This window comes from Mesoplodon mirus (genome assembly GCF_964341445.2).
Source record: "Mesoplodon mirus genome assembly, chromosome: 3".
Lineage (NCBI taxonomy): Eukaryota > Metazoa > Chordata > Mammalia > Artiodactyla > Ziphiidae > Mesoplodon > Mesoplodon mirus.
The window spans coordinates 118,651,139-118,676,821 of NC_138978.1; the positions used below are offsets into that span (position 1 = coordinate 118,651,139).

The 25,683-nt window shown below is 44.8% G+C and overlaps 1 protein-coding gene across 5 annotated transcripts; it reads right to left on the reverse strand.

Moving 5' to 3' along the window:
* Positions 1–1,998: 1,998 nt before the first annotated feature.
* Positions 1,999–23,961, reverse strand: TPM3 (tropomyosin 3). 5 transcript variants are annotated; one of them, XM_082614967.1, is made up of 9 exons: positions 23,729–23,961; positions 17,840–17,973; positions 16,041–16,158; positions 15,851–15,921; positions 14,509–14,584; positions 13,654–13,716; positions 13,406–13,475; positions 12,366–12,444; positions 1,999–3,350 (listed from the first exon to the last, which is right to left on the reverse strand). In XM_082614967.1, exons 1-9 carry the CDS (start codon positions 23,858–23,860, stop codon positions 3,347–3,349), a joined length of 747 nt encoding a protein of 248 aa, XP_082471093.1. In that variant the 5' UTR covers positions 23,861–23,961; the 3' UTR covers positions 1,999–3,346. The 5 variants fall into 5 exon arrangements, with proteins under 5 accessions (XP_082471093.1, XP_082471090.1, XP_082471092.1 ...); XM_082614964.1 differs by lacking the exon at positions 14,509–14,584 and adding an exon at positions 15,135–15,210 and having other exon boundaries at positions 23,729–23,957; XM_082614965.1 differs by lacking the exons at positions 1,999–3,350; positions 14,509–14,584 and adding exons at positions 11,607–11,625; positions 15,135–15,210 and having other exon boundaries at positions 23,729–23,957.
* Positions 23,962–25,683: the final 1,722 nt, after the last annotated feature.

The window sequence follows — 25,683 nt, forward strand, 5'->3', positions numbered from 1 at the left end:
CCCAAAGCTGAGTGTACACTTTGAGAGGACTCTCATATAAGGGGGAAACATAATATTACAGGCAGATCTCATCTCCACCCAAAATACATCTTCTCATATTACAAGAAGTTTATACTTCATGGTGTCTATGCCTCAATTCATTCATCTGTAAAATGGGAATAATATTTCATAAGACTGTAAAAACCAAATGAGTTAACACATGCAAAGTGCTTAGTTAAGTATGCAATAATTAGTTGTGTTTTTACACTGAAAACCCCACCTTATTTAGTTTGTAGAGAACTCACAACCTAAGCCTCTCTAGCCTCTCAATAAATTTCCTCACACCTTGGGAACTCCCTCTCTAGCTGTTTACACAGAAAGTTCTTCGCATTGGGTAGCCATCAATGCCTGAGGCCTCCAACACGGGGCTTCCTTGCGCCCTGATAGCTGTTCACACAGTGACTACCCCTCCCAACACACAATAAGAAGGCCAGTCTCACACCCTAACTGCTCATATAAGGCCCCACACATAAGCTGAAGACATCCCACACAACGAGGACAGGCCACTTCAGAAGGGCTGGCCACTGCACTCCCACTGACACCCCACTCCCAGCCCCTACGGGCAAGGGGCTCTTCAGGCCGAGTGACCGCAAAGCATTCCTGTGGCGTCTTCGGTTGAGGAACCCCTCCCATTCTTCCTGGGTGGCGTTGGGGGTGCATACCCCCGTGACCCTCCACCCCTCACCAAGTGTAGCAGCCCCGCTGCGCCTCCAGCAGGAAAGGAACCCGGCCTGGCTCCCGGCCAAAGGGCAATAACACCTGTGGCACGTTAAGTTTGTTGGCCCGGGTTCCAAGCAAAAAGAGAAGCAGCAACAGGAGGCGCTGCAGAGGCAAGCAGAACAGCCCGTCGCTTCGCGGCCCGGGTGATCCAACAGCCTTCATGGCTACTGCCAGCTTTCGGTTCCCGCTCAACTACAACCGCCCTCAGCCCCAACGTCAGCCAATCCGCAGGCTGGACGTCATCAGGAGGCGGGCCCTCGTTCTGCGGGGAATTATGGGAATGTTTTTATGAAGCGCTCCAGCAAGCCGTTATGGAAACTTAACGGCACAAACCCAGCTACCCACTTAAAGGGCTACTTTCTTAAATATTGAGTGGCAGATTTTTTTAATAGTAAAGAACAAGCAGAGCAGTCTAAAAAAATAATCTCTCACAGCTAAATTTCTCCTTCTGTTGACTACTACGTGTTTGGCTCCTAGAGCAACTCCCCGCCCCCCGCCTTTTTGGCAATAATTTCCAGTCAGCATCGGCCCGTACATATAAACGGAAAAAATTTTCCAGTCTCTAGTATAAACAGCTGGACTTTGTCAAGGAAGCTGTCATTTTTACTAGGAAGTCAGTTTCATGTCCAGCCTCAAGGCCAGAGTGCAGGAAATGCCAGGCACTGGCATCTCACAGGCAGCTTAGAAAGCTATCCACTCACGCTGCCTGTCTGTAAGCAAATACTTTGAGAGCACCTCTTGTTAACTTGTTTTCTCTAAATATCCAACAGAGTATCAGCTCGAAGTCTGTCTCGGGACGGTTTACTAAAACCACAAATGTATAAGAGTACGTAATCCGTGTCATATATTGTTGAAGTTGTTTAGGGAGCAGAGCCTAATAAATCCACATTTATAAGAAAGAATCAATACAGTTGTAAAGGAGATGTATAGCTCACCCTGAAGATGTCAGTGTTAAGTAACCGGTAAAAGGTCCGGCACATAAATATTTCTAATCTTCACATTTACCCTAACAATACATATTATCTTTATTTTACAGATAATGAAACTAAATGACTGACATCAGAATACACAACTAGGGATCTGAGAGCTGAGTTCTGACCCCAGTTTTGGTCACCTTCCAAAGTGTGCGCTCTACATCAAATCCTGTTGCTTCCACCCACAAAGGTCTGATTTTTACCCAAACTTCATAGCTCCTGTGTAGAAAGCCCATTTGGATTAGGAAATAAAAGCAAGCACCTCTGAGGGTTGGAGGGACTGGTTCTTTATTTCAAAAAGACATTTATCAATGTTCAGTATCAAAACAGTTACACTATTGTTTTTTCTTTCTCCCAATCGGCCCCCAAAGAGACCACACCAAAGGGGAGTACATTTTAAGCCAATTAAGCTGTAGGATGCACACCTAACTGACCTCACTGAAACCTCACGAAAAAGGGGGGATTGGGTAGGGAAAGAAACTTTAAAAGATCAGCACACTGCCAGCCCAGACTGTAGAGAGCTCTCACAGCCAGATGGGGTGACCAGTGTGCCCCAACCCCAAAGAAGCAAAGTTTCAAAATAATATAAAATTTAAAAACAATTTTGTACATAAGCTATTCAAGATTTCTCCAGCACTAACTGATACAATGCACAATGAGATGGCACTTTCATTAAAGACAGCAGCTTCAGACCCAGAAAAGGGTGATGAGATGAGTTTCATATGGCTAAATCAGTGGTAAAACATAATTTTCTTTCCTTTCTTTCAAGGAGGCGGGAGAGCAAATAAGTGGTCGTCTCAAAATAAGGGACACATGATCCATTCTGTGAGCGGCTGGGAACGGGAGAGCTGGGACAAGGATTTGGTCTCAGAGGTCTCACCATCTTGATTTCATCTGGTCACTTCTGGTGGAAAAAACGTTGCCCAAAGATACCGTAAAGCTGAAAACCTGAACAGCGCTTTTTTTTTTTTGGCTAACTCCTTCTGGAATCACCTTTCTGGTTTGGCGGGTACTTTTTACAGAGCAATAAGGTTTCCCAAAATGGAGTCCTTCTCTGGGCTGTTTTGGCTCTCGGTAAGGCAGGCCCATACCTTTTCCCCTCCTCTACGGAGAGGGCAATATGCGTTAAGCTGAAAAGTTACCTTCCAAAAGTGAGAAAGGGATTAGACTGCTGCTTCAGAACTATGGAATTATCTGGAATGTTTTACAAATGGCTGCTATATCAACAACAGAAAAGGTAATTACAAAATGTGTACATCACAACATGCTTTTAAAGACACTTAGCATTGTGCTCACATTCCCTTAAACGTTGTTCCCAAAGGTGCTCAGCCTCTAGCCCAAATGGAATCTCTGGGGAGAGGCAGAGACAGTTTGGCGAAAAGGACACAGGGGTGGGGGTGGGAGAGGTGGCGAAAGGAGAAAGCAGCCTTCCAGTTAAAGGTCAGCCCTCAGTTTAAAGGTCAGCTTCGGGCAGGCTGGCCTCAGCGGAGTCGGGTCAGAGGAAGGAGCAGCGGCAGGATGGGACTGGGGTGCTCTACATCTCATTCAGGTCAAGCAGAGTCTGGTCCAGCATCCTTTGTGTACAGAGGTGCTCCTCTTTGGTGCATTTCAGTTTATCTAATGGGGGTAAAGGAGAGACGTTATAAAAACTAGAAGTAAATTTCAAGGTCTACCCACTCTGAGAATTGCTCCTGTTGCAGAGAAACTGCAGACTAATAAAGCAGCTGCCTTTTCAGCCACAGAAGTGAGCTATTGCATCACTCAGTTTTGCAGGGCCTCAGGCCTGCCTACTGAAGTTACAGGTGTTGCTGTACTTCTCGGGGAGGGAGCTGGGGACCTTATCAGTCATTTCCTCTCCTCCCCACACCCAACCAAGGCTTTCAGCTTTCAGTCACTGAAGGAGGTGGCCTTAAACACCAGCCATCCACTCTTCTAGTCTCTGCCCACAGGACAACACCTACTCGAAATAGTTCACTGGAGCTTGACACATTGAGAACAAGGATGGGCATATTTCTACCAGTAGAAACAGCAGAACCTCAACTTGAAAAGAGTACAGGAGGATCCTCATGCACTACAGGCTTTCCTCAGCAAGTAGAGAGGAAAGGAATAACTAGTGGGATAAATAAAAGAATCCCCATAGCTAAGTCAGAGAATCTCGAAAGAAAACAAAGTCAACAATACTACAAAACATATCCTTGTAAGCAAAACCTTAACTGAGATTTTTGCAGAGCTATTCTTCAGAACTAGGCTGTGACATAGTTACTTACAATTAAACATAATACCAGGAAAAAGCAGCAAGAGGAAAAATGTCAGGAAGAAAATCAGCAGCTGAACATCACGGAGAATCAAAGCTTCCCAGCAAGTAAACCACTCACTGCTCTAGGGAGGTGGGGAAAATACTCTTCAACTCAGAGAAGGGGATGGCAACGCAGACCTATTCATATTCCACACCCCTTTCTTTCCCTTCCCTTTTTTCTACCCGGTCAGAAGGGCCCATCCCTGGGCCTGCAGACGAAGCAGTTACAACATCTTGTCAAGTCAGTCCTTTTATTGTTAGAAAACATCCATGCAAGGGAACATATCCTACAGTCAGTGCACAAGTGAAAAAGCAGCAGGTAAAGGTGGAAAACAGAAAACTCTCCCAGGTTTTCTCACTATCTCTCAGGTCCCTCCCTTCATCACCCACAATCTCTTGAAAAGGGACAGAAAGGCAGTATCAATCTTAACTGTTCCCACTTTACAGTGCATTAGGAAGTCGACACTATTCTAACTGTCCCAACTAAAAAGCAATTTGCTTAGGGCAAAATAATAACTTTTAAAAGACAATCAGCTTTTTGCTGGGGTCCAGGTCAGTGGTGTGAGCCGTAAGCTCGGTTTAATGGGCATCAGTGAGCCCTGCCCATCAGTCACACAGATCATGCAGCGTTAGCTTCAGCTCATTAGAAAGCAGGCGGTTTCGCTCAAGTTGGCTGTAGAGACGCTCTGCAGCAGCAATGGAGAGGAGAGAAAACAAGAGAAGGAGAGGAAAAAGAGGAGGAGAAAGAGAAAAAGGGAAGGTTAGTAGAGTACCAGAAGTAAATTTTGAGACTTTCAACTACCTGGTATACATAACATGTATCTGTAAGGCAGGATGGATGCGAGGAGGATTAGGTCAGTTGGTGGAAAGACCAACAGAGGAATAAAATTAAAAATGCAGACTGACAAGTTGAAAGAATGACATTTTGAGGGAGAAAAGTATCTCCTTCACTGTATTTATTCCCTGGGTTGAGAAACTGAGACAAGTGAAACACGGCAAAGGAAGGAATACACCTGGCTTATAAGAAATACATTTATAATAATCGGGGTCTGTAAGGAACCAGAGTGAATGGTTGAACATTTTTCTGTAAAAGCATTCAGTACAGCATTATGAATGGAAGACTGGGATAAATATCCCTACACTCACTCAATCCTGTACTTTCTAATGTTTCTTGTTGTAGGTGTTGGGTGACAGGCCCATCATAGTGGCACAGCAAATCAAAACCCAACTTCACCTTTTCTAAAAGAACCCCAAACCTGTCCGAGCCAACAGCCAGCCCCAGGTAAGGTGAATTACTGGTACAAGCCAATCAAGACTATCCTGTTTCTCCAGCCTCATTGGCAGCTTGGGGGGATCATGTGATCCAGTTTTGGCCAATGAGATGTAGGGGGTAGTCTGTCCGGGGCTTCTAGAAAAACTTAGCTTTCTTTCTTGCCTTGAACATGGATATGATGACTAGAGTTGCAAATTTCAACCTTAAAAGAAAGGGCCGTGAGAATCACAGAAATCCCAACTATATCAGGCCACAGTTGCTCAAATCAAGACTTTTTATTATGAGAGAAAAATAAATCCCATATTTATTTAAGCTGCTATTAAGATGTTTCTTATAACCAAAAGCATTCCTGATACAAGTAATTAAGTGCTCAAATCCCCTGGCTTTATCTGGATTTTCTACTTGGAGCACATCTTAAAGAGGTGTAGAGTGGTGACCGTTTTGTAATGCATAGAAATATCAAATCACTATGTTGTACACCAGGAACTAACGTAGTGTTGTAGGTCAATTATAGTTCAACAAACAAAGCCATAGAAAAGAGATCAGAGTTGTGGTTACCAGAGGTGGGGAGTGGGGGGAGGGGGAATTGGATGAAGGTAGTCAAAAGGTATAAACTTCCAGTTATAAGATAAAGAAGTACTAGGGATGAAATGTACAACATAATATAATTAATACTGCTGTATGTTATACATGAAAGGTGTTAAGAAAGTCATCCTAAGAGTTCTCATCACAAGAAAAAAAATTTTTTTTTAATAAATAAAAAAGAGGGGGTAGAGAGAATCCAAATCCATGTGACCAACACAGAGGTAATGGCAACTGGGGACGGATCTTCCTGGTCTGCTCCTAATGTCAGCCTCTGGTGTTCATAAACAAGTTTCTTTCTATGCTTTACAGTCTGTTTCAAAATGGTCTCAGGACCTCAATATGAAAAAGACTTTTCTGCGCTTCCCTGGTGGCGCAGTGGTTGGGAGTCCGCCTGCCGATGCAGGGGACGTGGGTTCGTGCCCCAGTCGGGGAAGATCCCACGTGCCGCGGAGCGGCTGGGCCCGTGAGCCATGGCCGCTGAGCCTGCGCGTCCGGAGCCTGTGCTCCGCAACGGGAGAGGCCACAACAGTGAGAGGCCCGCGTACCGCAAAAAAAAAAAAAAGAAAGAAAAAAGAAAAAGACTTTTCTGCATTGCATCTGTGGGCTGACTGTGGGCATTGCTCAGGTACCTTGCCTCTGGGCTGAGGTTTTCCCAGTTCTACCTGGAAGCTGGGGGCCAGTATGTTCCCAATAATACTTGTCACTCTGTGTACCCAATCAAAACAGAAAGCATATATGTACAAAAAGATCCTGGGCAGAATAACCAAAAAACAAGAGTCATATTAAGGGGCAGAATTGGAGGGAATTTTTAAAATTGCACTTCCCACTAAACCAGTATCTCAATAGGAGGGATACTGCCCCTCCCCTCCGCTAGAGGGGAATTTAGAAACGTGTAATTGTCACAATAACTGGAGGGCCCTACAGATATTTATTGGGCAGGGGACAGCAATAAATAGGATTGTTCTGTATATCCCAGAATTATCCTGGCTTAAAGGACTAAAGTTCATCATTGAGAAACACTGTACTAGTCTATACTAGTCCATGAGGCCTGGGATTCAACCTTATTCACTGGGGCAACTCTGACAAATAGTAGGGGTTCAAATTATATTGAACTCTCATTTCTTGAACTTTCTGGTGTTATATTACATATAAAGACCATATGCAACCTGACTGATCCATAGCATCTATATCCAAGTTAGTCAGTGTGACTCCCACATCCTTCTTGGGAAAGAATGGTGTTATCGGGATCATATCCCTAAAAACAGCCAGTTCAATGAGGGTTTTGTTCCACTTAGGGAAGAAATAAAGAGACAGAGAAGAAGTCGGAGCATTTTATTGCCTAATTAAATCCCAGAACTTATAGTTCCTTAAGAATTGCAGAAGGTCAGAAAGATAAATGTGGTTGTTCTCTCACCTTGAACTTAGTAATAAGTAAGGTTTCTAACTCCGTTATTTCTAGTAACTAAAAATTCAGGACCAGACACTAGTTCATTAAAGTTCTTGGTTCCCTGATAAGAGCAAATGAAACAAACAAACAAAAAAACAAGCCAGAGAATCCCCATTTGGTCTGATTTTCCTTTCAGGGAATAATCCCATGGATGCTACACATCCTTCACTGGTCTGAATCAGGTCAATTTCATTCTGTAACAGGTAAAGGAAAAGGGATGCGGGTACTTAGAGTAAAGGGAACTCTATCCGTTTTAAAGCCTCAAAGTTCATGGAATGAGGTAGAAAAAACAGATTTTGCTCTTTTTTGTTTCTTTAAAACTCTCCCCTCATGTTAAGGCCAAGGAGTATTCAATATGTGAATGGAAGAAACTGGGTGTGACTAAGACAAGGTTGCCTAACATAACAGGTCAGTTCCACCCATCAGGTAACTTGGGGTCCAGTCACATTTTGTTTTATTCGTCATCCCAACAACAGTAATGAGGAAAGGAAGAATGGACTCCAACACAACAGCCTGTGGTTCTTTCTTAGAAATTAAGATGAGGAGAGAAAGTTAAGAGATGAAGCACTTTGCTCTGAGATTACCAATGATGCTTCACCCCATTCCCATAGCTAGTCCTGGCTCAAGTAACATAGGATGGTTTCTATAAGGATACAAAGCATTAAACAAAAGAGTGAATTTATCATGGTACAGTATTGCAAATTTCACTCTGCTACCCTGGCTTCTTGGTCTCTATCCTTGCTCACACGAGTCATGCCATGGGGAAAGACAGGAGCTACCAAAGTATAACACCTCATTTTTCTTCTAATCTCTCTCTACTCTTCTTTCCTTTGTAAGAAGCCTTTCTCTGTACCAAAGTCAACTCCTTCTACCTACATACTAAAACATCTAGAATTGTACTATCCAATGAATGCAGCAGCCACTAGCCACATGTGGCTAATTAAATTTAGATGAACTAAGAGTAAATAAAATGAGAATTTAGCTTCTGGGTCGCACTAGCCACACTGAGTGTTCAACAGCCACATGTGGCTAGTGGCTACTACACTGGAAATCACTGCCAAAAGTTCTATTGGGGCCTCCCTGGTGGCGCAGTGGTTGAGAGTCCGCCTGCCGATGCAGGGGATACGGGTTCGTGCCCCGGTCTGGGAGGATCCCATATGCCGCGGAGCGGCTGGGCCCGTGAGCCATGGCCGCTGGGCCTGCGCATCCGGAGCCTGTGCTCCGCAACGGGAGAGGCCACAACAGTGAGAGGCCCGCATACCGCAAAAAAAAAAAAAAAAAAGTTCTATTGGACTTTGTATATACAGACTATAGACTATACTTCGTGCCTTTATTTTCTTTCCACCAATTCACTCTTCTTTTCCTTGAAATATGGCTCCTCTCCTTGTCCTTAATGTCCAATATATACCCTCAGATTAATAAAACATCAGTGACAATGTCCTGTTTTCAGTTATCTTCCTTCTCTACCTGAAGTTGAGAATCACTGGAAATCACCCAGCCTTGAAGTTTTTAATGTACCAAAGTTACTCGTTCTCCTTCTATCCCTCCAACCAATTTCACTTGGCTTCGTCCTCTACACAGATTTTCCTCTGCCTGTTTTTCTTTTTATATTTGCAATTGTCTTTTAGGGTTCAAAGTTACTTCCATGGCCTAAAACTGCCTGCCAACCTCATGGATTCCCAAATCTCTCACGTCAGTTTCTCCCCCTCAAGTCTTAAGATTTTCTTGGATACCTGCCAGTTTTTCAGACTTATATTCTTCTCTACTTTCCCGTGCCTCCCCAAACCAAGACCACGTGACCTCTCTACACCTTTAATACTACCATTTTCCTAGGCTCCAAGCCAGTCATCCTTGGCACTTCCTTCTTGCATTTAGTGACCAGGCCCTTCACAATGCCCAGGTTTAGCACCATCCCCTACTACCACTACTCTAGTTCAGATTATTATCTCTGGGAAACTGCAATAACCTAACCCAGTATTTCCTAAAGTGTGCTACAGTCACTGCTACTGAAATGTGAGAAGACTGCAGACAGTATACATTTGTGAACTTAAAACAAATTTATTAGCTGTATTATTTTAATGTGCATTAGAAAAAACCACTAGCACAGTCAAAACTTTTGATTTCAAATTAGAATTTTGTAGCATAAGAACAAATCTGAAAAGAAGTAAATTAAAAAAATAATGTAGGCTGCATGTGAATATGGCAAAAGCCATCAAAAGTGGTATGCAGGACTTCCCTGGTGGCGCAGTGGTTGAGAGTCCGCCTGCCAATGCAGGGGACACGGGTTCGTGCCCCGGTCCGGGAAGATCCCACATGCCGCGGAGCGGCTAGGCCCGTGAGCCATGGCCACTGAGCCTGCGCGTCCGGAGCCGGTGCTCCGCAACAGGAGAGGCCGCAATGGGAGAGGCCGCAACAGTGAGACGCCCGCGTACCGCCAAAAAAAAAAAAAAAAAAAAAAAGTGGTACGCAAATGAATGAAATTTGGGAATCATTGTCTTAATGGATCACTTTGATAACCTGCTCTTCTAACATATTCGTAACTGCCAAATTAACTCTTCTTATATGCTACTCAGAACATATCCTTGTTCAAAATCTCCAGTGGCACCCCCATTACCTACAAAACAAAATTAAAACTCCCCAGCCTGATACAGCACATAACTGTTCCCTACTCTAACTAAATGGTTACAGCTCTGGTGTCCTTCCCAACTCTATGCCTTTATTCTTTTGCTTCTCTTTAATGAAGATACTCAATATCCACTTTCCTTCAACCAGATTCTGGTTGTCAAAAATCCAATCTTTTGGAATCCAATAAAAATGAAGAGGAAACTTTTAACAAGTTTATTAAGTACCTTTTACGTGCCTCCTATCGTGAGACTTTCCTAATCATCTCCACTGCAATCAACCTCTTCCCCGTCTCTGAACTCCCACAAAACTTTATTATTTGGGGCACATATCACACATCATCTTTAGTTTTATACATATGTTCTCTCTCCTACTGGATTCTGAGCAACCTGAGAGTAGGGATGATGCCTCCGTCTTTGGTTATTTCTGTTCCCACCTTAATACCCTGTGCCTAAATTAACAATAACTTAACCTGTACCTTAATCACAAAGGCTGTGTGGCAAAAAGAAATGGTATAGACAGAAAGAAACCTGAATTTGATGAGACCTAAAGTTTTAAAGTAGGGAAAACCTCTCTACCTGGCTGTATCTGTTTAAAAGAAAGGCAAGTTTTAATTATATACTCCACCGAGAAACTGAAATACTAAGTGAACAATACTCAGGTGCTTAGACAAGTACAACCGATGACTATACTACCCAGATTAAACTATCTCTGCTATGTAAATTAGCGTAGGAATTTCCAAAAGGTTGATATTTAATTCCACAACATAAACTAGGAACAATCTTACTAGAAGCAATTAACCACATTTATGCATGTAATAAATTACTACCTTGTGTATAATATTTGAAATATGCATGATTGTTTTTATTTTTCCAGTAATAATCATTTATCACTTGTCTTATATCCCGGTAGCACATACTAGCAGGCAAATGGTAGTAAGCCTCAAGTATGTAAGAAAGGTTTAAAGAAGACATAAAACTGCTGGAAATTCTAGCTATTACGTATTTTCTGTGACTTGGGATAATATAATTAGTCAATTTTAGTGGTAACATATTTGGGTTCATCGGGTATTCCGAGGATGCACCAGTTGAACCACTGGTAAAACGGTAGAGAATATATACTGGGAGGTACTTCTGTGGTCTCTCAAAGGAGGAGAACCTAAAGAGAAGACAAACATTCCAGATGGGATGATTTAAGAACCTGGAAGTAAAGGACTTAGATGATCTTATTCAGCCTGAGTGTAAGACTAGGGCTCCTATTCTAAGGAACTTCTCCTAGTCCACCACTCTGATAGATTCAGATCAGTTGAATTTAAATGTCAAGAAAAAATAGACACACACAAAAGTGGCTTTGATTATATAAGTCAGAGGAGGGAGAGCCTACAATAGCTGCTCCCCACATCACACCCCCAAGGCTCCTTTTTAGGGACAGCAGCAGCTTTGTCAATGACACAAATGCAGGGTGGCATGAGGCTTCCGGCAGCTTAACATTTTAATTTGGGGTGAGGGGTGGAAGAGAATACATAAGTTGCTTTGTGGTCCCCCCGCCCATCCTAATGCCTTGGGGGTCAGTCAGGCTGACCCAAATGGAATCCAGAGCGAGAGCGGGGCGTTGGGTTCCCCGAGGAAAGGGGGCAGATCCAGAACAGAGCAGAAACGGTGATAATTATCTGTGTGAAAAAGTAAGGAGACTCTAGGTGAGAAGGACTAGCATCAATCTAGACAGCAATCTGGGAGAAAGGAAGAGGAGAAAAAGGAAGAGGTGGCAGTAGGAATGATAAAAGAGAGCCAGACACTACAACCTGAGTTATTTGGCTTCTTTTCAGGGTTAGTGGGAAAAAGGCAGATTAGCATCAAGGATCAGGGATCAACAGCAAACAGATGAAGTCCCCAACAACTCTTTTTGGTGCTTTTTACTAACTGGCTTGCTCTGGGACTCAGCTCGATTTTTAGGTGAATTTGGTATTTCCAATCATGGGTGTTTCCCCTAAACTTTAATATCAGGGCATCATATACACCCATGAAGTCTGAGTTTTGTTGTAAGATGCTAGGGCCCAAGTCACTGGCTCTCTGGGCCCTAGTTCCTTAAATTATATGATGACATGATTCTATCTTCATCAGTAGCCCTTCTGAGACTAAATTTGAGAAACAGATAGAAAAATCCTGGTGTCATAATGAAGGGACTATGAATAAAAAATACAAAAATTACACGTAGATCAGGGTGCTACCACTGATCCAGGATTAAATGCCTCCCCAGCTTTTGCCAACAAGTAACCAGCACCAGTGTTTTAAAGATAAGAGTGGAGATTCTAGTTTTCAGAAGACAAAACCAGAGCACACTATGCACAGCCTACACCCCCACCCACCCACAAGCCAAGGTCCCAGCCCCACTCTGCTGTCAGATAGTTACATAGAGGTCATGTCATTGAGGGCGTGGTCCAGCTCCTCGCTAATGGCCTTGTACTTCAGTTTCTGGGCATAGAGCTCATCTGGACAGGCACAGGAACCACAGGAAGGAATGAGGGGACAGAGTAAAAGGTATCAGAAGCAGATGAACAGAGGGAATCATTAGAAATTAGGGAAAGTGTGACCATGGGTCTAATTCCACAGTTAGGAGAACATCTATCCTGGTTGCCATGACTGGCCATTTTCAGATCCACTGTCCCCAGGACCAACGGGGCTTCTTGACGCCTCTAATCAACTGCAGTAAAGGTTGAGAACCTGGGCATAGTCATGACTAGAAATTCCAATCACCAAAGGCACTCAAGAGGATACCACTCCCACCCAGTTAACCCAATTCTTAGCAGTGATAATGCTGAATTTAACAAACAAAGAAAAAGGAGAAAATACACATTAACATTCAGACACTTCTTCTTTACCTACCCATCGTGACCAATATTGTTGGCCCCTTTGCTCTACAGGTTGCCTCCGCAAAACTCTCCCAAAGAATATCCTGCTACCCAGAGTGTACCAAAGGAGCCTATCTCAGAGTTCTCAGAGAAAAGTACAAACTTTCCCTTGTTAGGGTAGATGCAGTTGCCCAATTATGGGGGCAGGAAGGATTTAGAAAGCCCCTGGCATCGGTCAGCTCTGAGAAGTGGTCATTCCACTACTGCATCTCTTGGTGAAGTCCCCCACAACCTGAGTGGTGAACAAGATTGCCAAAAGTAGCCATGGGGTGACATGGAGGTACATGCTATTACCAGTCTCCTCCAAGGGAAGGATGCAAATTCCAGAATATTAGGTAAAGTCTTATTACAGGGAGAGTAAGTGTAAAAATCCACTTCCAGGATTTGACCCACTTCACCTAGCTGTGGCACAGGGCAGGGCGTAGGATGCATGCCAAGTCATTACCAACTCCCTTTGGTGTACAGGGGAAGAGGCTAATGGTCAAAGGGCAAGGTCATCCTCTAGATTTCTTTATTTTAATCCCTCACTCAGGCTCCATACCTTCCAAATCATCAATTGTCTTTTCCAGCTTGGCTACTGATCTCTCAGCAAACTCAGCACGGGTCTCTGCCTGGGAGAAACATGAAATCAGTCAGAATCAGAGATGAGTAAGACAGAGAAGGATCTCTACTTCTTCCACCTTCTACTTCTATACCTTTCAGAACCAAAGCCAGCTAGTTTAAGTCTACATCAATGCCTTATATGCCTCTAGATGTTTTGGGTCCTTCCTTGTAATTCCCTGAGCTCACCTCCTTGAGTTTATCAGTAAGAATCTTTATCTCTTCCTCATATTTGTCTTCTTTTTGAGAGTACTGTAAGAGAAGTAGAATAAACATTTCAGTATAGAAATTACTCACACAGACAATACCCCCCTCCTGACATTTACTTTTACACTGAACATCCTCTTGGATTTAATGTGCTGAATGATCCATGAGAAAGAGCAAGGCCGTTTTGGGACAACAGTCCTTAAAATCCATAAATCAATGTCCTTAGAGCCATGATACCCTCAGAATCTTCCAGGACCTTTATTTATTTAAATTTTTTTTTTAATTTTTGGCGGAGTGGCATGCAGGATCTTAGTTCCCCGACCAGGGATCGAACCTGTGCCCCCGGAATTGAGAGTATGGAGTCTTAACCACCAGGCCACCATGGAAGTCCCCAGGACCTTTATTTTTAAAATGGACCTAAGCTTTGATCTTATTCAGATCAACCCAGGAAGGTATTCTTCCTGCCTCCAGGTTAATGAGTACGTGTGGTGACACCTTGATACCACATGGCTGAAAGAGTCCCACAAGAAGATAAAGACAAGTCATCTGTCTTGATTGCTCATTAGGTCTCAGATCTGATACTATTTGTTGCCCCCTTCTGTCAGCATAGCAGTATCAGCCAGAAGAGAACATGACCCCAGTCACCCAAGACCAAGAAGTTATTTTAACTACAGCAATCAAAGTGCACAGGAATTGGCATTAAACCCAGAATCTGGAGAGAGAGTAGGTGGATACTTCTCACTGGATTATATAAGGAATGGGTTTCTCCAGTCTTTCATCAAGGGCAGGGCTGGGCCCAGGCCCCAAAGCCTGTCACTTTTACAAACCAGCCCCTACCTTCTCCGCCTGAGCCTCAAGAGACTTGAGGTTGTTGGTGACATTCTTCAGCTCCTCCTCCAGCTCAGAACACTTACTGTGAATATTTTAAATACCGCAGGAGAGGAAAGGGGAAGAAGAGAATAAAAAAAAGGAGAGAGACACACAGACATGAATTGTACCTATATGTAGAGAGAGTTGGAAGGCACACTGGGGAAAAGAGAAGTTCCCAGGTAATCTGAGCAAGCATCAACCCTCCTCCCTCTACCATAGAACATGTCAGGAGCTGGACCCTCCTGGGCTGGGACTCAGAATGTTTGGATACTAATAAAGAAAACACTTGACAGAAATCACTACCAGGAACAAATCATAACTGCTACCTGGGGTGGAGGTGGGAACGGATGCCCAACCCAAACAGTCCCCAAAATCACCCAAGGGAAGGTGAGACCCTGTGGAGAGGCAGTGAAGCAATTAGGAAAGAAGAGATGAAAGATGCCAAGTAAGTGGAGAGGAATGGAGCATTCCATGAAGAGATGAAAAAGCACTCAACAAATCAACCAGTGGAGGGGAGGCAGCTGCAAAACAAAACAAAACCAAACAAAACCACACCATATGTATAACCTCTCTGTGGGTTCAATGGTTAGTACCTTTTCTTCAGCAGCACTCAGACACTTCAGGTTCTGGTCCATCAGTCTGATCTGCTCATCCATCTCTCGGCAACGGCTGTTAGTGATAGTCACAGGGATCACACAAGCCAGGTTGTGGGGAGGGAGAAAGGTCAAAAAGGAACACAGCAAGGAAACAAGCAGCAAAATGGAAAAAAAAATTTAAAAATCAAAAAATGGGAAGAAAACATCACCATGGTCATGATATGTCACGTCTAGGAGAGGGGAATGCAAGGGAAGCACAAATAAATATGCATCAGCACGGACTTTGTTAAACAAGGCCCAGAAGGTGCCAACAGGGGAGCAGGTCATGTCTGCCTTTGCCCTAACGTTCCCCAGCAGCTTGGCAAAGTGGTAAAAACAGAGACAGATCTTAAGTCGGCACAGCCACTTCAGTGCCTCAAGGAGAAGCAGAACCCAGTTGGGCCTGCTGCTTAACAGTTCACCATTTTTTTAGGTTTCATTTTCCTCTCAATGAAGAAGCCTCATTTGTCACTTGTCACTAGTTAAGAGAGTAAGAAAGCCCAAAGCCATTCTTAGGGCTAAAAAAAAAAAAAAAAAAAAGCATTCTAGATGACTCCCACTCTCTAGGTCCTGTTTAACAAGGTTGAAGGAATGCTAGTTTATTCACATTAGTGCCCAAGCCAAAGGGGAAGGAACAGAATGGTATGGCAAGATTTGGGGAGCAAGATACTCACGACTCTGCCAGCTCAGCTCGCTCCTCTGTGCGTTCCAAGTCTCCCTCAATAATCACCAACTTACGAGCCACCTATGGGACCAGACGCAGGTACAGCTCAGTGAAGCAAAGAAGGAGCCATTTCCCTCTCATGATTCTTATCAGAAGCCCAATATCGCTGAAGAGAGAGGGACAAGCTAAAAGCGTCTTACCTCTTCATACTTCCTATCTGCCTCTTCTGCAATGTGCTTAGCTTCTTTGAGTTGGATTTCCTGGAGTTCCATTTTTTCTTCATCTTTTAAGGCTCGGTTTTCAATAACCTTCATACCTCTGCCAGAAACAATACAGACAAATGTGGCACTGACAGCCTGGGGAGCCTGTCATCAACTCAACTCCAAGGGACCCAGAATTACACCTTTTAAAGCCCATTCCTCTCTGCTTACCACTCAAAAAGAATTTCCATAGCACCCTCCCACCTTAGTTTAATTATTTTGTTTAAAACTTTCTTATAAAAATAATACTTATTAAAAAACTAAATATTTAAGTGTATAGTCTAAAAGCATGAAGCAAAAAGTAAGCCTCCCTAATTCTAGTCCTGCTCATCAGAAGTAATCTCTTAATTCATAATCCTTCCAGAAATGTTTTATATGCCAAAAATCTCATCTCCATTTCCCCACACCCCAAAGGAATCATACTACACTGCTCTGCAACTGGTTTTCCTCACTTTCTATAATTTGGACACTACTCTGTAATAGTACACACATAGCTGTCTTATTTATTTTCACAGCTGAACTGCGTTAATGTACTCCCAACAGGGTATTTTTAATTCTGAAAGCCTTAGTTTGATCCCATCCAAGTCATCACACACCTTTGTTCTCGTTTAACTCACACGTGACAAGGAGCCAATTGGCTATTTTTGACAAAAATGAGTTGGTTCAAGGACTGTGGTTCTCAACCCTGGGCACATATTACAATTATTGAGGAGGGAGTTCCCTGGTGGCCTAGTGGTTAGAATTCCAGGCTTTCACTGCTGGGGCCCGGGTTCAATTCCTGGTTGGGGAACTGAGATCCCGCAAGCCTCTCAGAGCAGCCCCCCCACCCCAAAAATTATTGGAGGAGCTTTAAAAACATTAATGCCCAGATCTCTTTTGCAATGGATTCTAACTGATCTGGGATGGGACCCAGGCATTCTGAGAGATTTTATATATATATATATAAATTTATTCATTTATGGCTGCGTTGTGTCTTCGTTGCTGCACGAGGGCTTTCTCTAGTTGCGGTGCGCGGGCTTCTCATGGCGGTGGCTTCTCTTGTTGCAGAGCATGGGCTCTAGGTACGCGGACTTCAGTAGTTGTGGCATGCAGGCTCAGCAGTTGTGGCTTGCGGCCTCTAGTGCGCAGGCTCAGTAGTTGTGGTGCACAGGCTTAGTTGCTCCATGGCATGTGGGATCTTCCCAGACCAGGGCTCAAACCTGTGTGCCTTGCATTGGCAGGCGGATTCTTAACCACTGCGCCACCAGGGAAGTCCCTGATATATTTTTTAAACTCCCCAAAGATCCCCACCACACACTCCCATGATTCTAACAGTGCAGCCAGGGTTGAGAGCTTATTAAAACACTGATTGCTGGGCTCCACATCAAGAGTCTCTGATTTGTAGATGAGGGGTAGGGGCTGCTGAGGATTTGAGTTTCTACCAAGTTCCCAGGCGCTGCTGGTCCGGAACCTCACTTTGAGAACTGCTATGGGTGGGTGCCGTCTAAGTGGAGGTCATCCTGGTGACCCCATTTAAGGATTATTAGGTCAATTTATAGAGAAACACCAATTATAAAAGGGTCACAGGTCCAGGTTACCCCTATTCTGTTGGTCTTCATATGGAGAGAATATGCAGAAGGAAAGAAGATCCTATAAAAATAGGTTACGGTTTTAAAAAACAGGTTTATAAGAAACCTGTTTGATCAGAGCCATTATGAACTTCTTCTGAAATCCACACTTCATCAGGCCCCTCTACACACCTCTCACTCTCATCAGCAGCTTTCTCAGCTTCCTCCAGCTTTTGTAGGGCAGTGGCCAGGCGCTCTTGAGCACGGTCCAGCTCCTCTTCAACCAGCTGGATCCTACGGTTCAAGGAGGCCACCTCAGCCTCAGCCTGTGTTTAAATGAAAGAATGGGAAAAGGAAGCAGAGGCATGGTGAAAAGAAACTGAACTAATTATGACACGAAGATTGGGGTTGACTACCACCATGAGGAAGCCAGAGCCTTGCAGGGTAGAACGTGTCTTAACTCAGATGCACATAAGACCTAGCAGACATGATTTTATATTCTATAATATTACATGTATTTTCCTCCCTTTCCCACCAATGAATTCCCATTTGTTCCACAGGACAAGTGTTTTTAAAACTCAGCTCCTTGCCCAGCCCAGTGTCAGTTAGTACCAGTTCAAATTCCTGAACAAGCTAGTGTCAGAAAGGTAGCCAGTAAAGGGGTCCTTCTGCCTGAGCTCTGGCTTAAAGGTGTATCTCACTCTGCAGCAGCTTTCTCATAAGTGTCACATAAAGTGGAAAAATAAGAAAGGTTTCTTAAAGAGGGAATCTTGGATTATCTATTAATTTGTTGCTTAACTCAAGTTGTTAACCCTCTGATCAGCTTACCCTAACACCAGGAAGATGATTAGCCAAAAGAATAATGTTTTCCCGAAGAACCTTCCAGAACAGAAAAAGCAAAAGGATGGAATATTGGGATACCTACCTCCTACCCTTTCAACTTGCCCCCTCCTCCCACCTTTTAAAAGTTGGCTACAAGGAGCTTCTTCTGGCTAAAATTATCTGCTCTGATGGCATTACCAAAAAAACTGGGGGCAGAAGAGAATGTTTCCTTCATGCCCACCACCAACCCTCCAAATTTCTGAATTGTGACTTCTTTCTATTCCTCAAGTCATCCCTTTAGCCTAACCCTACAGTGTGGCATGACAATCCTCTCCCTGGCCCCCACCCCACAATAAAGCACAGGCTAGAGTCCAAGTAATCCCATGCCTCCTCCTTGGCAATGGAATAAGAAACAAGGAAAGAAGAAGGCAGCTGCATGTGCATGAATTCTACTGGTAGAAAATCCTCCCTCCTCTGACTGCCTTTCCCCTCCCCAGACCTTTACTGGTGGCAAGTACACTGACTGCCACAACCGCACAAGAATTTAATCTGCCCTGCACGCTCCCCAGTTCAGATGCTTATCCAAGTGCTTGGTAAACACGATCTCTCTTCTACAGCCCAGATTGTGCCTGAATTCTATTACCCTGATTTCCTCCTGGCAGTCAGGGGTGGGGGTAGCTAGAGAAATAATCTGGGCCACCAGCCCCTATGGGAAGGGATATAGCCCAAAACACTCCTGTTAAGAATCAGGTAATTTGGCACAAAAATTTCCAAATACAAACATGGGAGATTCGAGGCACTGCAGGGGCTGGGGCTATATAACCACTGACATACAGGAAAAGAAAATCAAGACATCTATATAAGCTGAAATTACTAAGAAACCATTTGTGTCTCTATTCAAAATATCACAAAGACAAGTATTCTCTGGTCCTGTCTCAGGAGACCAGATGCGCCCTAGGACAACACACATTTCGCCTCACAAGCTCAAAAAGGCTAACAGGTCAAGATTATGAGAACGAGTCTGCCTATCGGCCAAGAACTATGAAACACTACCAGTACAATGATTTATCCCACTCCGCTCCCTTCAGATGCCTAGAACTGAAAAAAAAAAAAAAAAGAAAAAAAGAACAACATCGAACCCAGATTTGAAGGAAGCTCATGAAATCTAAGTCCCCACCCAGCTCACCAGAAGTTACCCAAATGAAGTAAAGATAACAGGCTATGGGGGTGGGGGTGTACAGTTTCCATGACAACAAGCTGGCTCGGGCAGTTTCTCCCACAAATCAGCATTTACAATAGAATTCTTCGCAAGGCTGAAAAGGGAGGAGGAGAAAACACATCTTGATGCCCTAACTAGAGCATGCGCACATTGAACAAGCCTGTACCAAAAACAGAACCCAGGATGGGAATCCCAGCAAAAGCTTTGGAGACCTCGGTGGGGAGGGAAGGGAGGAGGGCAGTCACTGTTCTGTTTTTTCTCCTCCCACAGAGGATCAGTTCTCTTTACAGTGAAACAGAAGCTTGCAAAATCAAGATCTGTTTAATGTTTAAAGGAACAAGGGAAGACACCTACCTGGCTTTTCCTTCCAGCCAGAACCTATGCACAATGCCTATCCCTTTCAGGTCAATCAAGTGGTACCAAGAGATTGAGTGGGACTAACTTCTGCAGATGAGAATAGGAAACATGGCCCTGGGAAACATTAACTTAATATGCTCTTCTGTCATCCTAGGTTTAGCATGCCTAGATGTGGTTTTGATCTTTCAGCCTGCCCACCTCTGCCCAGCTTGGAGGTACACTGTGAGGTCTTTCCTTCAGGTAATAATAGGATTCTCCATTACCCAAGAAGCAAAAATCCCAAGGCCGGAGAGGGGAACACAGCAGTGATTCAGTCATATCAGAAGATGGCTGACAACAGCTTCAGCTATGAAATGAGTTTGGTTTAAATGCTACCATCCTCTGCACTGAAGAGATTCCCCAAGCACGCTATACCCGTCAAGGCAAGAAACGGACAGGGGACTGGTGTTCAGAGGCAGATCAGGGCCAAGGACAGAAGGGGATTAGCCTATATCTGGCATTCTGCCACCCTGGGGTTTCTCTTTTTAGACAAAAGCCACAGATGAAATTCAAAGGAAAAGAGTAATGGAAAGGTTAGGATTGAGCCCTGTGAGCAATGGACTGCCCCAGTTCACTGTGTTCACAAATATATCTACCCAGGGAGATACTGTGTCCTTGGTGACTTTAAATTTCATCAAGGGGCAGGCAAGCTGGAAGGAAGGGAGCAGAGTTATCTGTCCCAGAGTAAACAAAGGTGGAGTCTAAGCGGAGGCACTCAGAGCAAAGGGCTATTTGCCTCTCCCCTATGAGTATGTGCTCTAGTATGAAGGTAAGAGAAAGGTAATCAGCGGGAAAGCAAACCTAAACCAAAGAAAGGTGATAAAGCCAGTTGCTTACTCCACCAGACCCTATGAACAGAAGAGAGCCACACAACAGTCAGACATTCTAACCACGGCCACCCACCTCCTGCAGACTAGGAATTTGGGAATAAGGCCACAATCGAAACTGCTAGTCAAAGCCCACTCACTCCCCTCAGTAGTATTCCTAAATTTTTTACACCAGAAAAAAAAAAGAGACAGAGACAGAAATACCTGCAGAAGTTAGGAGACAGATATTAACAACAAATAAGGTGAACTGTACACTTAAAAATGGTTAAAATGATAAATACTTACCATTCTGTATTTTTACCACCACAACACACACACACACAGAGAAGGAAAAACACTGCATTTAAATATTATGTTGCAGTCTGTTTCAGTTTCGCAAAAAGTGCAAAGGAGATTCAAAATCAAAAGTGGATTTGACAAGGTGCTACACTATAAAAGGTCAATCTCCAGGCCAAGAGCAGAAAAGATAGATGTATTCCAGAACTCAGTCTCTGCTTTGGACTCATCCAGCTTCCCAACAAGGGTTGGATGTTCACACAAAGTAACCAGAAAAGGAATTAAGTGACAATCCCACTAACAGCATGAGATACCATCAGGGAGTGCAGAGCTTCCAGCTCCAGGAGGGAGGAGCCTGCAAAACCCACATTCCAGAATGCCCTAAGAGGATAACAGGCAGTTCAAGCACCACTCCCCTCCCTTCCCACAGGTGTCTCCTCAGGAGGAATTCAAAGTTCACTAGAGCAGAAAGTCAAAAGATTAGGCTTCCTCAAGCTAGGGAGGAGAAGATACCGGTTTCATAAATCTTTAACACTACTTCCCCATCTGAGGGCTTTCTTACTAGATCTCACTCAGCTCAATAAGCAAATCTGGCAGGCTCTGAGGGAGAAGCCTAAGAAACATCTGAAGCTGCTCTCTCTGCTATTACCCTAGAGTCACCAAGGGTGGGGAAAAAAGGAGTTAAATTTTCCTGCAAGGAAAATTACCAAATCCTGGGGGCAGTGGGTGAGGATCCTAGGGGGAAAGCAAAATCCTGGGGGCTGTTGCTGGGGGGACAACATCATCTACCCTAGAACTATTCCTAGCATGCCCCTACTTTGAGCCTGATTCTGGAGCTCAACACATGGCTAGTTCCTTCAAGCCATCCCTGTCTTCCCCTTTAAGGTGATCTGGTCTCCAGAACAAAGGAGATGAGAAGCTGTCACTAGTCATAAAGAGTCACCCAGCCAGTCCATCTCACTTGAATTGATAATTAGAAGTTACGGGCATAATGAACGGAGGAAAAATCCACTGAGAAATGGGTGACTGAGAAAGACAAGCTCCCAGCATTTCCATGCCCAGTTATAAAAAGAAATGACTATTTTAACAATCTTTAAGTATTAACCTGGAGGGCAGCTGTTTTCCCCCTTTTCCCCAAAAACATTAATTCTCAGCCACTCCCTGAAGGAGCAGCCAGAAAGGAGAGGGGGGGGGAACTTACCAAGGGAAAGAACAAAAAGGAATACCAATAGACCACAAGAGTTCTTTCACTAGGTCTTCAAATTTTAGCAACAGTTACTTTCCTCTCCAGCCTCAAGATCCTCCAAAACCAAAGCCTCAACTCAGGAGATCAGCTCCACCCACTGGACTGCACCCTAGACCTTGGAAAATCTTATGGCTTACTAAAACTAGTCCACCACTTCGAAACAGAAAGCAGTTTCAAGAATCACCATTCAATCCATTAACATTTTTTTAAATCCATTAACATTTTAAGTGCCAACCTTCAGTTGAACAAATATTTATTGAACTTAAAAAAAAAAAAGACACGGTAATGGGTAATTGGGAAAGTAGCAGAGTAACATCACTTCGGAACTCATTATTTTGTCTCCATCAACCATACTGCCTAGGTCAACCAGAAACCTTGACAGAAATCGGCACTCCATCAGATTCTCTGCCACATACACTCGCTTATCAGCTCTGCTTGGAAGAAGTGTTCTTAACCGGTTCAACTTGCACTCTTCACACTTCAGCAATAAACGCCTGAATCTGGCAGAAGTTCCTGCCTTCCAGGTCATCATGGCAAGTTCTGTTGGTTCCTACATTTGCACTAACAGAGAGAGTGAAGTACCGTCTCCTCCCCTCCTGCTTCACTACGACAGAGACAGTGGGTTTAGCAGTTGCAAGGGCTCCCCCTAAGAGGAAAGGGCCCCAGGACGGAGGATGGGAGGCGGTGCTGTGGCCTCAACCTCCTCCAGGGAGGGCACCGCGCTTCCTCTCAGCCGACTGCTGCCTCATTTCCTGAGCAGGAGGAGGGAGCGGAAAAGCTGCCAGCAGACCACGCCGGGGGCTTTCCGGCGGTTCCCACCCCCCACTCCCCACCCTTTAACAGTAAGTTCGGCTCTGCCCCCACCCAGACCAGAGAGGAATCCACCTACTCTCACCCCTTGGGCCAGAAACCTTAAACGAGAGCACAATCCCCGCCCCCCGCCACGGGGAAGTGGGGGAGGGAGAGGCCGCTGAGCCCCTCCCCTGACCGCGCCCGACTCGGAGGGACTGAATGAATGAGCAGGGAGAAAAGGAGGAGGAGGAAGAAAACCACCCGCCAGTCCCGGTGAAGCTCAATTCCTTCAAACGTCAAGCCTGCTCGCTCGAGCACCCAGTTCCCCCCTCACCCGCTCGAGGTCCAAATGAAGCTAAGCCCCACCCATCCTCCGGGCTCCAACTTCATCTTCGAGTATGCTGGCCCCCTAAGGACCGTGCTCCACCGCAAAAATGGAACCCACTTCTGTCCCATCTTCTCTAGCGCCTGCCCCTCCCTCACGCGCCTCGCCCTCTCCGTACCTGTTCCCGGGCCCGCCTTTCTCCCTCCACTTCCCGCTGAAGGCGCTCGGCCCTCTCCTCTGCATCATCGGCCTGCTGCTGCAGAACCTGGATCTTGCGCTTCACCGCCTCGATGGTGGTGATCCCGGCCATGGTCCCCACCCAGCCCCTGCTTGCCTTCGGGTTCCTGCCTCCTCCGCTCGGCGTTGCAACCGCTTCTCACCCTACTTCCGCCTGCTCCGCCCTGAAATACCGGAACTCACCCACCCGCCCGGATGTGACGCCACCACTTGCCGCGCCCTCCCACCGCAGGCAGGCGGGAAGGCCGTCCACTGGAGGGAGACCCGCGGCTGGGAGCGAGGGGCGGGACCTCTCTGTGGCCCTAGGCGACCGCTCCCAGCTTTTCCCTCGAGCCAGCAAAGGGGGGCGGGGTTGGGAAAAGGGAAGGCTACTATGGTAACCGGAAGGCGCGTCGTGGTTAAGCCTCTCCAGTCGCTGGGCAGGCTGCCCAATGGTTGGCCTGTGCGGCCTTTACACCCGCCCTTGACCCCTCACTCCCTCAGTGCTGATCCGCCACCACCTACCCGCTAGGGCACCCTGTGTCCTCTCCACAACATAAACACCCTACAAGCCTCTACTTCCACGCACCCCACAAATGCTCCAAACCCAGGTACTAAGAAAAGCCTAGACTTTCTGGGTCTCATCTTCAAAAGACGATGACCTCTCCAGCCTCCTTTTAAAGTCTGCTCAGGTAGGTTCTCTCCCATCTCCTGAAAATCAATGAAAGGAATTAATGGGGGATGAAGAGATGGGCAGGTTGACAAAGTTCTCAATCTATTTGGCATCAGTTATGAACATAAGTGTTCTATTTAGAGTACTGGTCTTTTCCCCTGTTCAACTATCTCCATTTAGAAATACTGAGCATTGAAACTATTCAGAGGAAACAAACAATGCAAACAATAAATAATTTGCTTGATAGAGTTACCTGTACACTCTGATTACCCCACCCCACCCCAGGAATTGGAAAGAAAAAGAAGGGTTTGAAGCCTCAGTAAACTGCCATGATGGCCTAAGAATTTTTACAACTCTCTTTGGAGAAATCTGATGAGAGAGACTATGGAAACAAAAATGAGACTTTGTCATTTGGGTGCTGATAAGCAGGGGGCACTATTGTGCGCGCGCGCGCGCGCGCGCGCGCGCACACACACACTCACACACTCACACACACACACACACACTGCGCATCCCCGCCCTTTGCCCTATGAAGAATCAGAAGACCTCATCTTAAACAAACCAAAGGAGTGTTGAGAGCACCACTGCATTCCTGAGGCTGGTAGATTTGAACAGATAATCTTCTCTTGATCCCGGGAAACAGGTGGATTGACTCCTAATGACCTTTAAAAGCATGATGGATGGGCAGCAAGGGGCCCAGTGCTACTGTCTTCCTGGTAACCAACAATACAACAGTATATCAACAGGTGTATATGTCTGTCCTGTCCCTCTTCTCCCCATCTCTTTCACCTCCTGTCCTTTAAAAAGGGTGTTATGACTCTCATGTCCAAACTATTGCACTCTTCTTTCCCCTTATTTTACCTTCAACAGCTTCTCATTTCATCTCAGATTAAAGGAACCCTAAACATGGTTGCACAACAGTGTGAATGTTCTTACTGCCACTGACTTGTACACTTAAAAATAGTTAAAATGGCAAATTTTATGTTACGTATATTTTTTCCACAATTAAAAAACAAACAAATAGGACCTTGGATGAATTCAGGGAGGAAATAAGTTTAGTCTGATCTTGCCACAACCCTCACCCTTTCTTTGTTCAAGGAGTCCTGGCAAATCCTACACTTTCCAAAAAGGCTTCTCAGATAACCAGAACTCCCTGCGTAAACATGCAGTTATTGACTCCCTCCTCCTTCTCTTCCCCTTATATCTACATCAAAGTAATATGCTCTGTTTACTTGTTTATTAAT